Source organism: Podarcis bocagei, assembly GCF_964188305.1.
Source record: "Podarcis bocagei genome assembly, chromosome: 1".
Lineage (NCBI taxonomy): Eukaryota > Metazoa > Chordata > Lepidosauria > Squamata > Lacertidae > Podarcis > Podarcis bocagei.
This window is the reverse complement of record NC_138125.1, coordinates 123,613,460-123,627,143: the sequence shown is the minus strand read 5'-3', so window position 1 is coordinate 123,627,143 and position 13,684 is coordinate 123,613,460. Positions and strand designations below refer to the sequence as shown.

General features: G+C 43.4%; 1 protein-coding gene across 2 annotated transcripts in view; it reads right to left on the bottom strand.

Moving 5' to 3' along the window:
- Positions 1 to 13,684, bottom strand: part of COL3A1 (collagen type III alpha 1 chain) — a 95,862-nt gene that overhangs the window by 46,920 nt on the left and 35,258 nt on the right. The window contains exons 3-7 of one of the 2 annotated variants that reach the window (XM_081194688.1): positions 11,724 to 11,774; positions 9,540 to 9,659; positions 5,738 to 5,800; positions 2,328 to 2,390; positions 1,250 to 1,303 (exon numbers count right to left, since the gene is read on the bottom strand). In XM_081194688.1, coding sequence (XP_081050814.1) covers positions 1,250 to 1,303; positions 2,328 to 2,390; positions 5,738 to 5,800; positions 9,540 to 9,659; positions 11,724 to 11,774 — 351 coding nt within the window. Of the gene's footprint in view, positions 1 to 1,249; positions 1,304 to 1,631; positions 1,958 to 2,327; positions 2,391 to 5,737; positions 5,801 to 9,539; positions 9,660 to 11,723; positions 11,775 to 13,684 lie in introns of those variants that run through there. The other variant, XM_081194689.1, reaches the window with a different exon arrangement.

Here is a 13,684-nt window from a genome sequence, read left to right as displayed (position 1 = left end):
TAAATGCTCTAAAAAGTAAAAATAAATAAATATTGTATTGATTTTTTTGAACGACCTGATATTATCTTTAAAAATATGTTCCCCAAAAGTGTATATGTCCCTGAGCACAGCTGGAGCTTTCAAAGTAAGTTCTCCTTGTATAAGAGCAAGAACGAAGGCAGTTCCCAGCCCGCTCACAGGTGCTTGTAATATCAGCGGTATTATCAGTTGGTAACCACCTTCAATTTTAACCTGAAGATTGCTACTTGTCCAGTTTTAATTTTAATTTATTTGAATTAATTGTGGGATGTATCTTAATTTATTGATCGCTTGTTTTATGCATTATCTTACTTGTATGATGTTAGCTACTCTGAGCCCGGCTTTGGCCGGGGAGGGCAGGATATTAATAATAATAATAATAATAATAATAATAATAATAATAATAAACATTTATTTGGCACTTTTGCCTCAGCAGATTAAGGGTGCAATCCTATTACCTCTGCAAGGGCATTCCAGGGACCATAAGAATACTGAATTCATCTTTCCAGCATCTGAGACAAAATTCTTAGCATTGGAGAGTGACATCAAAGCCTCCTTTTCTGCTGCCCTGGCAGAGCTCTGATGTCCATATGGCCCCTCAAAAAGCGGGGGTCATGTCAGAGGCATTCTAGGCTTGTCCATGCGAGAGGCTTGGATCTGAAGGATCCAAAGCTGTCACGCTCCCCTGACACTTCCACAAACCAGGAACAAACTTAGTCACACTGTTGACTAAATCTCTTCCTCCATTTTCTCTCCTATGGTTTCCAATGGGTAGCGAAACATTTTTGAGAAAGAAAAATGCTCAAAGCCTCCAAAAATGGATAGAAGCTACTTTGGGGGGGGGCCCGCTTCTGGCACCCGCCGAGTCCCACGGCCGCAGGCTTCTCCCACCTGCGGTTTTTTTACGGGTCCCCGCTGCGCCGTAGCGGTAAGACCCCAGGTTCTGCGGAGCTTCTCCTCCTGCTCAGAAGGAGACCACCATTGCTGTTGGCGCCGCCTCCGGAAGTCTCCAAAAATGGATAGAAGCATTCCAGATGCTCCTCTGCCCTCACTTTCACCTTCTAATCAGAGTGTAGGATAAGGCGGTATTCTCCCCAATACTTTATGATTGCACCAGTCCAAGAGACAAGGTTCTTTTCAAATGTGCCTGCGAGCCTCAGGTAAGTGTTTCCACAATTTACCAAAATTAAATTGTGAGACCAATTAATTAACAGTGTACACTGATACTTACCGGAGCACCAGCTTGCCCAGGTTCACCAGGGGGGCCTTGGTATCCGTGGGGTCCCTATTAGGCGAGACAAATTGCACACCTCAGGAATCATGGATTGAGTCGGCTCATTAAATGTTGCAATCACAAATTCCAAATTTCTGAGACATCAGGAGGGAGTCATCGACAATGAATTCCTTCAACACCTTCAGAGAGATTCCATCAAAGAGCATGCAATAATTTGTGCTATCTGCATATTTTAAAATTTTTTAAATGGCTCCGTTTGGACACAACGCTAAAACCATAGTTTAATTCTGCAAGAGTGAGCCTCAGTTTTCTCTCCACTCTCCCCTTTTGGTATGCAACAGAAGAGATAATAACAATCCACTTTTGCTAATAGACTAACCAGAGTTCCTTGTCATGCTCAAACTTGGAGAATTCTGGTTAATTTGAAAAAATGATGGATTGATCCTAGCTTGTTTAAACGAACCAGAATCCTTGGAGATTGGATGAAATAGGGAACTCATTTGTGGAACTGGGTGCTTCCAATCTTCCTCTCTGGAGCTGGGGATGGATCAGGGAGAGGAGAGCAGGCCAACTTGAGACTCCTTTATATAGCACTGAAGTATGGTTTAGCTCAGCACCCGCACTGCAGGGCCCCCACGCAACTTCTGAGATCTTGCAAGGCCTCGGACAGCATCTCAGAAGCCTTGGAGATGCTTTCTGAGACCTCCAAACCCAACTTCCGGTACCACCAGAAGTCAGGTTCTGAGGCCAGGGGCCGTGCATGATGTCATAATGTCACATCATAATGTGACATTGTGACATCATGCATACTGGGCACCCATAACTTAGCTTCATGTCTGAAAGGGCTCCATGTGAAAACAACTAGCTGGATATCTCTTTTGGCATTTCCCTCAGAAATTTCCAGAGGTTGAAATGTCACAATTGACCCCACACCGAAATAGTGACAGTCTGGAAGCATGCTAAATCAAAATGGTAATCGTCTAGGTAATGGTTGGTTTGGCCCTTATTCATGAAACGTGATCCTATTTCTCAGTGAGAAAAGATATTAGATTAGAGAAGCATTACTTGTACTTACAGGTGGACCGGGCTGACCAACAGGACCAGGGAGGCCAGGTGAGCCAGGAGCTCCAGGTGCTCCCTGCAAACAACATTGTAAAAACAATACCATCAGACACAGTGAATTTAGAATATACCCATGAGACAGAGTGTAGAGACCAAATGCGAGCTGAAACAAAAGGGCTCGTCAGTATTATTGGAAAAGATGGAGCAAAAGGCAGAGTGTGCTTTAACTAGGCAATTTTGAACCCATCTCAATTCACATCTATTCCATTGGCAGCAGAATTGAAGCTTTGGTGAGAAACAGCTGCACTGAGAGTAAGGGAAAATGTAGCATAATCATACAGTGAGCCCTTTGCCTATGATGAAAAACAATCTCACTGCTAGTGGTTTTGAATTGCAAGCGCTAGTACTAAAATTATAGTCAAATTCTTATGTAGTATTTGATGACTTTCTTGTTGGTTTATTCTGCGCGTTCTCTATCTATCCATCTCCACACGCCAAGCATAAGAAGTTAAGTTAGCTGATACGGAGTCGCACAATCGATCCATTTCAGTCTTGTGTACAGTACATAGACCGCCAGTGTTTTCCAAGGCTTTAGACAGGGATCTCTCTCTCAGCCCTACCTAGAGATACCAGGAATTAAACGTGGGATCTTCTTCATGCAAGGCAAATGCTCTACCACTGATCTGCAACCTTTTCCCACATATCTACAACACACATACACACGTCACACACATAAAAGGCTCAAAGCTTTGATGGAAAATGAACAAATTTGTATAGTGGATGCTTGATAATTAGGCAAAAAGCCACATTTTGTCATCCATATCCAGTTATGCTTTTATTTGTCGGCTTAAAAGGTCTTCTAAGCTTTTGTAATTTCTGTGGGAAAGGACAACGCTCTCCCCACACGCTGAGTCCATAAATCAAAGCACACATAATATATTCCCGACCACTGGAAATATATCCTGTGACTTACAGCACAGATAAAATATATTTCACAAAGCAGGGAATAATTATTCTTTTTGCCACTTAATTATAGCCCGCTCTGATAGCAACACTGGAATTGTATTGCAATAACTGCAACTTAGATGACATGCTCCATGTGACAAGAAGTGAATGACATGAATGGCAAAGTAATATATTCCATAATGCAGCTAATGTATCCAAGGATTTGCACCAGTTAATATATTTGGCAGCCGAATGCTTCACTTATAAGGCATTCTTACTCAATACTGCTGATTTGTATGCTGTAAATATTAATTTACAAATAGGCATGGGATAAGTAAACAAAGTTGTGAAGGAAAGTGCAGTCTGATGCACAAGTCAATTATTCCATTGCAATCATTGCATATCAAGACCTGAATCTGTACCAAGATTGTTTTGAGGAACTTAGCCGAGATCTTTAAAGCTAAATCTAAAATTGCCTGATTTATTCAATGGTGGTTATCTAGTCTTATATATATTGTATGTGTTTGGATTATCAATGTATTTGGATGACTTTGTATGAGTTTACTGTTTTCACTTATGCCAATAAAGGCTAGTTGCAAGTTACAAGTTACAGGCTAAATCTGAAAGTATTCTCAAGCTGGCACAGATACAGATTTATGTAGATGTGCTTGCTTTGCGTCTACCAAAATAACAGGGAATTCCCCCATTGTTGATGATTTCAGTTTGGATATCTCTTTGCATAGAGCCTCATGACACTTGATCATCATATGGCCAATCACCTGTGTGCATCCTTTCTTATTGGCTGGCACTGTTTGCCCATCATGAAAAGGCTCCATTGTAGCTGGCATGTAAGATTATCTTGTGATTGCTGTGCCAGACACAGTCATACCAAGTTCTTCCAGATGTAGGTGATCCAATGGAGAAACAAGCTCTCTTTAGGTAAAGGGCCTAGGACTGGCTGTGCATCAATGTTCCAAGAGTTGCAAAAAAACAAGAACAAATAAATGCTGCACACAAAACGAAGTTTGGCACCGTCTAGTGATCTGTGTCTAATGACGCTCTAGCCATACCCACGTGATAAAAGTCAAACAGAAAGCTCACAAGCAATGTAGCAACCAAGAACATTAAATGGTCAGGTATTTCTTTCCCCCCTCTGGTTCAGCGCATCTCAGATGTGGAAGCCAAGCAGCAGAATGCAAATGGCACAAACTGTGAGAGAAATATGGTAAACAACTGGAAATGGATGAATGGGTTAGAGGATGGATGGATGGATGGATGGATGGATGGATGGATGGATTAATGAACAAACAAACTGAAAGGGAAAAAAACAACCTGTGAGGAACAGAAGGTGAATGAATATAGTGATTAATGAGCATATTAATAAATGGATAAAGTAGGAAAGATGTAGGAAATGACCAGGATTCTTATCTCCTTTGTAGACCACTTGTGCAGACAGCTTTCTTAATAATCCAGTGCATGGAATACAGCCCTTGTAACAGAATATACAGAATACGAACCTGATTGCAACAGGGCCAGTCCTGCCATGTAGTGTTGTGAAACCACATGCTTCAGGTGGCATCATGAATGGTGCTGGTGGTAGATGAAGGCAGCATGCAAGCTGGACCTGATATTTTTGTGGGGAGCACCATTTGGGATCTGGTTCATGCAGGAAAATATCTTGGGCTGGCCCTGCATTCCTAGATTTGCAATGTTCTTCTAAATGTGTGCTCCATTCAAGAAAATAAGGAACGGACAATTGTAGGTGGCTATTGCCTATTCCAGGGGAAATGAGCTGCTTGCATAATTTACATAGAAAGTGGGAGCTACAGGAATGCCTCTTTCATGGCACAGTTTTGATTTGATTACATCAAAATAATTCTTGGACACCCCCCCCCCACAAAAAAGAAAGCATATATACAATGCTGAATAAGTATTTAAAAATCCTTATGGACTGATCTGGGCAGCTATAGATAAGGGGAAAAGGCAATAAAAGTCTGCTTATGCAAAAAGAGCTATAAACAATGCTTTGATCCATTATCAGTTGAAATTTGCATTGTGGAAATAGAGAATGAGACACAATGAATGGTCTGAAATGTTGTTACTAATGGGGAAAATGACAAAAATGACTGGAAGGGAGAAATTTGTGGAGCAGGTAATGGGGAAAAACTTAAATGAAAGTAGGGAAATATAGGAATAAAAGAAAAGGGAAAAAAGGAAGAAGCTGAACATGGGAGCAAGGAATCAAAGGGGAGAGGAATGAAGAAGAAATAATGGTAAGGTAGAGATGTCAAGGAAAAGTCTGAAAAGGTTGATCAAAATATTTTAAAGAATTGCTCAAATCCAGATCCAGAGTAATGTGACCTGCTTTAAAACTTCTTATGTTCCTAAGCAGTAATAGTATATGTTCAATACAATCTGTACAAGGAGGGAAAACCAGTAATTTCAATAAAAAGATGAGAGACAGTGTTATTGTCTTACAAGTTGGCCGTATCCTCCTCCACCAGACTTGGTATAATCGCCTTCATACTGAGGAGAAAAGTTCTGTAATTAAAAAAAGAAATCGAAAAAGATGTAGCCATTACACATAAAACAGGAGGACAGCATACACAATTGCAATGACAAAACCAGCACATGTAAGCATGTAATGAGGAGCTGACAGCTGTCCACAGATCCACTGGCAATACTGTATATTTGAAACGGAGAGGTGTCCCACTCAAAGTCCATAGGACACAACTTCATGATTGGTCAGTCAAGATAGGGTTATAATTTCCTTTAGCGTGGATAATGCTATTGCTTTCAGTTACACTGGCAGGGTTGACCAAAATGTAGCTTGGGAGCAAACGAATCTGTCTAATGAACTGCTAAAGGTCAGCCTTCCAGGAGGCTGAAGATAAAGCTCTTGTCCACTTTCACAACCCTTTTCTCTGAGCAGTGTTGTCGTCGCCATCATTCTCAGTATTGCACCTTAAGCTGGGAAAGAGGCAGTTTGGGAGAACGAACGGGTAAAGAAAGAACATTGTAAGGGCCTCACATGGATCTATGAGTCCATGGAACACATGTTGCTTTATCAGAGAGAAAGGAGATGTATGCAAACCATAGCCCAAAGCTTGCGTGGGTGATACTGCGAGCTGTAGCTGTAGCAAGGAGAACTGACAGAAGGGGCAGGCAGGAAAAGGAAAAACCACTGTGATCAGCTGTAGAAGGTCAAGAAAGTGAAAAGTATCCACACCAAGAAGCCAAACCAAGGCTGCACAAACAAATACAAATTTGCATGAACAAACAAACGTACAACCGAAAAACATAACAGCACAGGGATGGACAGCTTACTCATGCAGTTCCTTCTAGGGCCAATACACAACAGCAGGCATGGGGAGGTTTTCCCGGAGCTCTGACTCCTAGTTGGAGGCACCATACAAGTTTCTGGAAGGAGGTCTACTGAACAGTTCAGCAGCGAGCATTCAATGTAGCAAGGATCAGGGCTTGCTAGAGGGGGGACTTGCATACACTTGTGGATTTGTGGACTCTGTTTTAATACTTCATAACACTTCATAATAACCATGCAAAGTTATAGGCTCATTTAATGGACTGAATAGCTCAGTTGGTAAGAGTGTGGTGTTGATAATGACCGCTCCCCGCTTAAAACGGGGGGCACCCTTTGCGTGGATGCGCGCAGCCCCTAGATCTGGAGCGGCTCCATCAGCATAGGCTTGGCTTGCCTTCCCTCAGGTGGGATACCTGGAGGTCTCCGCCTACTCCAGTCAGTTGTCCAATCCCACCTGGGGGAAGCGTTGCCAAGGAGACCAGGCCAGGTAGGGGGAGGGATTACCTGCCCACACAATAGAGGGAGGATCTTACCTGGGAATCCTCACTTGGCTCCAGAGCTTCTCCCACCCCACCCACCCTCAGTTAATGTCTTATTTTGCAGGTTAACTTTTCTTCACAGGTTTTATAGGTTAACTTTTCTTCACAGGTATGCGGGCGCTGCTACGTTAAGGTCGCTGTTAAAGGGCCGGAAAGGAATTTCCCTGCATTGGCAGGTTTCGCCTTTCCCGTAGCAAAACATCACAACTTTGGCGGTATCAGGCCTTGGGCGGAATCCTTTAGTCCATCTTCCTCTTTGCGGCGGCGATACCAGGGTTCCCCGTTAAAGGGGTTTCTGAAGGGAGGCTTTGGCTGTACACCGAAAGGTCGTCATTGCTCTCCCCTGCGGCGGTGGCATAACGGGGGCGGCTATCTCTGCTTGAACATATGTTCTCCAGAGCCGGCCCATCCCCCCCCACACTGGATAACCCTGATGCTCCCTAGGTCCCCGGCTGGGGACTGGGGAGGGAGAACGCCCAATGCCTGAGCCAAGGTCTGCCCACATTTGAAATTTAATAAAGATGTGGCCAATTTAATCCCATAGCATGTTGTCTTGAGTCGTTATTCCACATGACGGGGGGGGGGGACTGCTCGGGATCTGGGGACTCCGCCTGTCCACGCAATGCCAAGGTTGCAGGTTTGATGCCCGTATGGGACAGCTGCATATTCCTGTATTGCAGGCGGTTGGACTCGATGATCCTCTGAGTCCCTTCCAACTCTACAATTCTATGATTCTAATTATTTGTATTGGAAGATATTCAGTGCATAGAATGAATGAGGTGGCTAGAGTCTGAAGGTCTGAAATGCAGGGCAGGGGGACAGGGGGACTGCTCCTCAGTCCTCTGTAAATGGGGTGCGTTTGCAGACATGTCCTTCTTTTAACTTAAGTTTCTCACTTTCCCCAACATTCCTGGAGAACGGCAGGTTTATCTGACCAATTCTTTAATGAAAGGTTTCTTTTTGGCATTGCGAGAAGCGCACCACGTGGTAGTAAAATTAGCTACAGCTGCCATGAAAGGAGACAGGGCTGTTACCATATACAAAAGTAAAATTTGTATTTTACTGGTTGGAAAGACACACGTTTTTTGAGTGCATTTTGCACATGTTGGACAGAAGGATTCCTTGGTTCTCAGCTGCGGTGGGACACAAAAATCAAATTGAACGGGCAGTATCAGGACCAGCCTTGTCATTAAGCAAATGCTAAAGGTGGGGAATGTAGAGACCTGCGAAACTCCTCCTTCTTGGCTATTCTTCTCTGTGTGAGGACAGAGCTGTGCTTCACAGCAAATCCTGGAGCTCCTGAATGAGCCCGTTATCTCAAGTGTGGTAAAGAACACAGCCCCCTCCCCAAAGCTGAAGTAAGATTTAACTGCCAGTCCAGAGTGCCGTCTTGTCCTTTACAAAGACCAAAGAAAGCTCAACTGAAAGTGCAAGGTGAGGCCTACAAAGCCATTCAACCCCAGTGTGTAACAGTTCTTTGATGGTGAAGTTAAATGAAGGGAGCCATTGACTCTGTTGGGCTAAGGCAGGCATAGGCAAACTCTGGCCCTCCAGATGTTTGGGACTACAACTCCCATCAACCCTAGCTAACAGGACCAGTGGTCAGGGATGATGGAAATTGTGGTCCCAAACATCTGGAGGGCCGGAGTTTGCCTATGCCTGGGCTAAGGGGTTGCCCCGTGTAAAGGTCTTAGCAGAAGAAAGTTACACAGGTTGGTTTTTAAAATCAGCTAAGCTGCCCAAGCAGCTGTAAGTACAACTGGTGGAGCTTTTTGACCAGAGGCAGATTGTCCCCAGTAGCTGAACAGAGCTGTGCGTGAATTTGGCTAGGAATTTGGGAAATTGGCCCAAGGTGCTTAAAGGCTGGTGGCAGCAACAGCAACTCTTGAGTCCTTAGAAACTGTCATCAAGAAACAAAATTATTGAGATGACAACAACAACAGTAGTAATAAAACTCTTAGTTATTAGTTCATCCTGTCTCCTGTAATGGTGCCAGTCTCATGACTAAGCCTATCATACATACCAAGCCACCATGAGGCTACAAAAATGTTCTGAGGGAAAGGGTAGCAGCAGAAAATAGTCAAATGGAGGAGCTCAGTGAGTTATTGTGGCAGGGACCCTGGAATATAAAAATTAAAGAAGCACAAATATCTAGAGTGGGGTTTATAAAGAGTGGGGGGCCAGGGAACTGTGGTGGCAACCTAGGGATCCATTTTCCCATCGGCTAAAAGAACTTTTTCGACAACATTTTATGACTTTCCAGAAACTTCCCATCTTCATTCAGAACCTTTGACAAAACGCTGTTCTATGGAGGAACAGAGCAATGTATCTCTCATGACTATATGGCGTGCACATAGTACTGTTTCACCTAAAACAAATTCAGAGCCAAAACATAAACAGAAAGGAGAGAGTGACTTACCGATCCTGTACCGAGACCGGGGCAATTTGGGCAGACTCCAGGTTGGCCAGGAGTGCCAGGTGTTCCTGGTTGGCCAGGTGGACCAGGTGAACCATTTATTCCAGGAGTACCAGGTGGACCCTGAACATGAATTGAAATAATAATAATTGAGGCATGCAACAAGTGCTCAAGACCTTTGTCATTCAAATAACTAGAACGGAATACTATAAAACAAAAACAGTGTGTGTTGCCCATGTGTTTCCCCTTTTTACATCAAGTAGGCATGGTGTGTTAATGACCCACACTTGTGTTAGCTTGGGCACCCACAATCCCTCTCACTATCAAGGAAATGTAATAAGCGAATAGAATGAGAACTTACCCAGCGGACGTTGCCACAAAACCCCACACATGCACCATATAAAAGAATATAAGTTTCAGCACCCCCTCCCCACTCTTCTTCCCTAACCTTATACTGTACACAACACTCTTGTCCAGGGCCGAATTTAGGTTTGATGAGGCCGTAAGCTACTGAAGGTAATGGGGCCCTTTATATGTCCAGCTGTCCTTTGTCAACAACAAATTGTCGCTGTATTTTGTGTTGAATATATGCTATATGGTAATTTATGGACCTACACAACACAAAACACTGTTGCTGTATGTAGGTTTTATTTTATCTTATATTTTGGAAATGTACAGTGTTATTTTTTTCTTTAATTTTTTTTTGGGGCCCTCAAGAGAGTGGGGTCCTAAGCGATAGCTTGTTTAGCTCATACGTAAATCCGGCACTGCTCATGTCTCATATCAAATGCAACTGATCTGTAGAAAAGACTTTACAACTTGAAAAAGAGACGATGCACATACATTTGTAAACCAAGAAAATCTTTAATAAAAAACATTTTTTTAAAAAAATCAAACTTAGGATTGTTCACACAAAAGCCACAATGGCCAATGTGTGAAAGGGCAGTGAGGGCATGTGCAAAGGTCTTGCCCTGCCTCCAGTCCTCCACCCACCCAGTCTGCACATTATACTTTATATGCATAGGCCCTTGGTGATGTTCCATGAAACAAGGTCACTAGGAGCAAGAATGGGAGTCTATGTCAACATTAGGGGCAGATCCCCCTGGCCCCCTGCCTGTTGCATGCAATGAGCTCTTGTGAACAACCATAAGGGGATACAAGTAAAAAGATAAAGGTAAAGGATCCCTGGATGGTTAAGGTAAAGGTAAAGGGACCCCTGACCATTAGATCCAGTCTTGACCAACTCTGGGGTTGCGGCGCTCATCTCGCTTTATTGGCCGAGGGAGCCGGCGTACAGCTTCCGGGTCATGTGGCCAGCATGACTAAGCCACTTCTGGCGAACCAGAGCAGTGCACGGAAACGCCGTTAACCTTCCCGCCGGAGCGGTACCTTTTTATCTACTTGTACTTTGATGTGCTTTTGAACTGCTAGGTTGGCAGGAGCAGGGACCGAGCAACGGGAGCTCACCCCGTCGCGGGGATTCGAACCGCCGACCTTCTGACTGGCAAGTCCTAGGCTTTGTGGTTTTACCCACAGCGCCACCCACGTCTCACTCCCTGGATGGTTAAGTCCAGTCAAATTTGACTATGGAGTGTGGCGCTCATCTCGCTTCAGGCTGAGGGAGTTGGCGTTTATCTGTAGACAGTTTTTCTGAGTCATGTGGCCAGCATGACTAAACCGCTTTTGGCACAATGGGACAGCATGATGGAAGCCAGGGTCCATATACCGTCCCGCCACACGGGTTCCCTCTTTATTTACTTGCGCTGGTGTGCTTTCCAACTGCTAGGTTGGCAGGAGCTGGGACAGAGCAACGGGAGTTCACCCCGTTGTGCGTATTTGAACTGCTGACCTTATGATCAGCAAGCCCAAGAGGCTCAGTGGTTTAGACCACAGTGCTACCTGCAAGTATGGGATATGGAAGCAGGGCAAGTTTTGCAATAAGAAGCAGTCAATTATATGTGTCCCCATCAGATGTCTGAAATGTTACAGCTTTCTCTTAGTGTGAAAAACTAGGACTTTGAACCCTAAGCTTATCTGCGGAGGAGACCAACATCCTAAGCGAGTGGCCTGAGTCTTTCATTCTTCCCTTGTGTTAGCATTATTGGGAACTGAGGCTTGCTTGCAGTGGTTTGGTTTTTTTAAAAAAAATGAGAAATAAGGACATGATTTTATAGTTATTGAACTTACAGGATCTCCCCTGGGGCCTTGAGGACCACCTGGAACGTTCATATCAGGGCCCTAGAGGAAGAAAAAGAAATCAAGGTGAGCAATAAATGTCAGTACAAACATAAAGAAAATAAGTGATCAGAAATTGACCAGAGTTTCAAACATGACTGGAATATACGTCCACATTGGCACTTTTCAAAAAGATTGTATCGTTTCCCCCCACCAAAATAAGTGAAAGACTGCATTTTTGCTTCGCTGGCATATCCCCAGGTGCAACTTTCCCTAACCGAGTCCCCTCCAAATGTTGTCCGACTACAACTTTCGCCATCCCTGGCAATTAACCATATTGATTGGGGCTGATGGGAGTTGGAGTCCAGCAACATAATACTGGGGGGGGGGGTTATTGTTTGTTACTATGGTGTGTATTTTTGTGCTTTTATATTGTCAACTGCCCTGTGATCCTCGGATGAAGAGCAGTACAGTGGTACCTCAGAAGTCAAATGGAATCCGTTCTGGAAGTCCATTCGACTTCCAAAACATCTGGAAACCAAGGCACGGCTTCTGATTGGCTGCAGGAAGCTCCTGCAGCCAATCAGAAGCCGTGGAAGCCATGTCGGATGTTCAGGTTCCAAAAAATGTTCACAAACCGGAACACTCATATCACTTCGGGTTTGCGGTGTTTGGGAGCCAAAACGTTTGACTCGCAAGGTGTTCGGGATCCAAGGTATAACTGTATAGAAATTTAATAAACTAACTAACTAACTAACTAACTAACTAACTAACTAACTAACTAACATCCAGAAGGCCACCCTGTTGAAAAGAAATGCATTCTTTTTATGAATGCAAAAAATCAGAACAGGGGCTGCTGAGCTAGCTACTAGAAGGAAACGATCAACCATTGCAGGCCATGAGATTGGCAGACAAGACACTGTTGATGGTTCTGCCTCTGCTGTCTGGCTGATATCGACCCATGACAGGGCCTTCTCAGTAGTGGCTCCCCATTTGTGGAATGCCCTCCCTGGTGAGGTGCATCTGTTTCCCTCATTATTAACTTTCAAGAAGTATGTCAAAGCTTTCATGTTCACCCAGGTGCTTGATAGCTGAAATATACCGTTCGTGTCAATCTGAACACTGTTAGCTGTGATGACTTTTTAAAGATGTTCCCAATGTTTTGGGTACTCTTAACATTCTAAATATTTTATTTTATTTTTAATTACATTGTTTTGTTGACTTCTTTGAAGCCCTGGGCTCCTTTGGGAGGAAGGGCACAACAGAAATTTAACAGACATAAAGAATAATGTTCTCTTTTCCTTTTCTTCTTTTTCCTGGTATCCCTCACCTTTTCCCTTCCCTCTTCCCTCAGTGCACAATGTCTCTGTTTGAACAGCTTGGCGTTTGGTGTTTTGAGGGCAATAAAATTCAGAGAAAAGGCTATTGTTAAGCTTTCCAAGTACAACCCCAATAAAATCCATGAAAATGAGCACTTCTTTCATATGGTCTAGATGAGATAAATTCTGGTATGTATTACAAACCATGTCACCCTGTTTATCAAAGGGAGCTGCTTAGTTTTCAAGGAAAGACAATAAATTGCCCAACTGTTTTCAAGCAATAAGAGGGGACACTCCACATTTTTAGTTATAAACTCATTTAGTTTTTGATTGAGAGTGATGGGATGTCATCATACAATTTAGCCTTTAGCTAAAGAGTGCTGATTATTTAGGCCTGTGTTCAGTAGAAATGCTTCTTTCTTTTGTTCTCTGAGAATGATACGGCCCGACATGATCTACACCCCTAGAACTAACTGCAGATCGCAAGACAGTTTTCCTTTGGAATTTACACTTTTCTACACTTAGTGATGCCGTTATTGGCTCCAAAAAATGCTTATAAACCTTGCTTAAAACAATACTTTTAAAAGATAAAGCATGCTTAGAAATGCATATTTTTGAAATAAAACAAGTTCAAAAATATGTACATATTTAAAT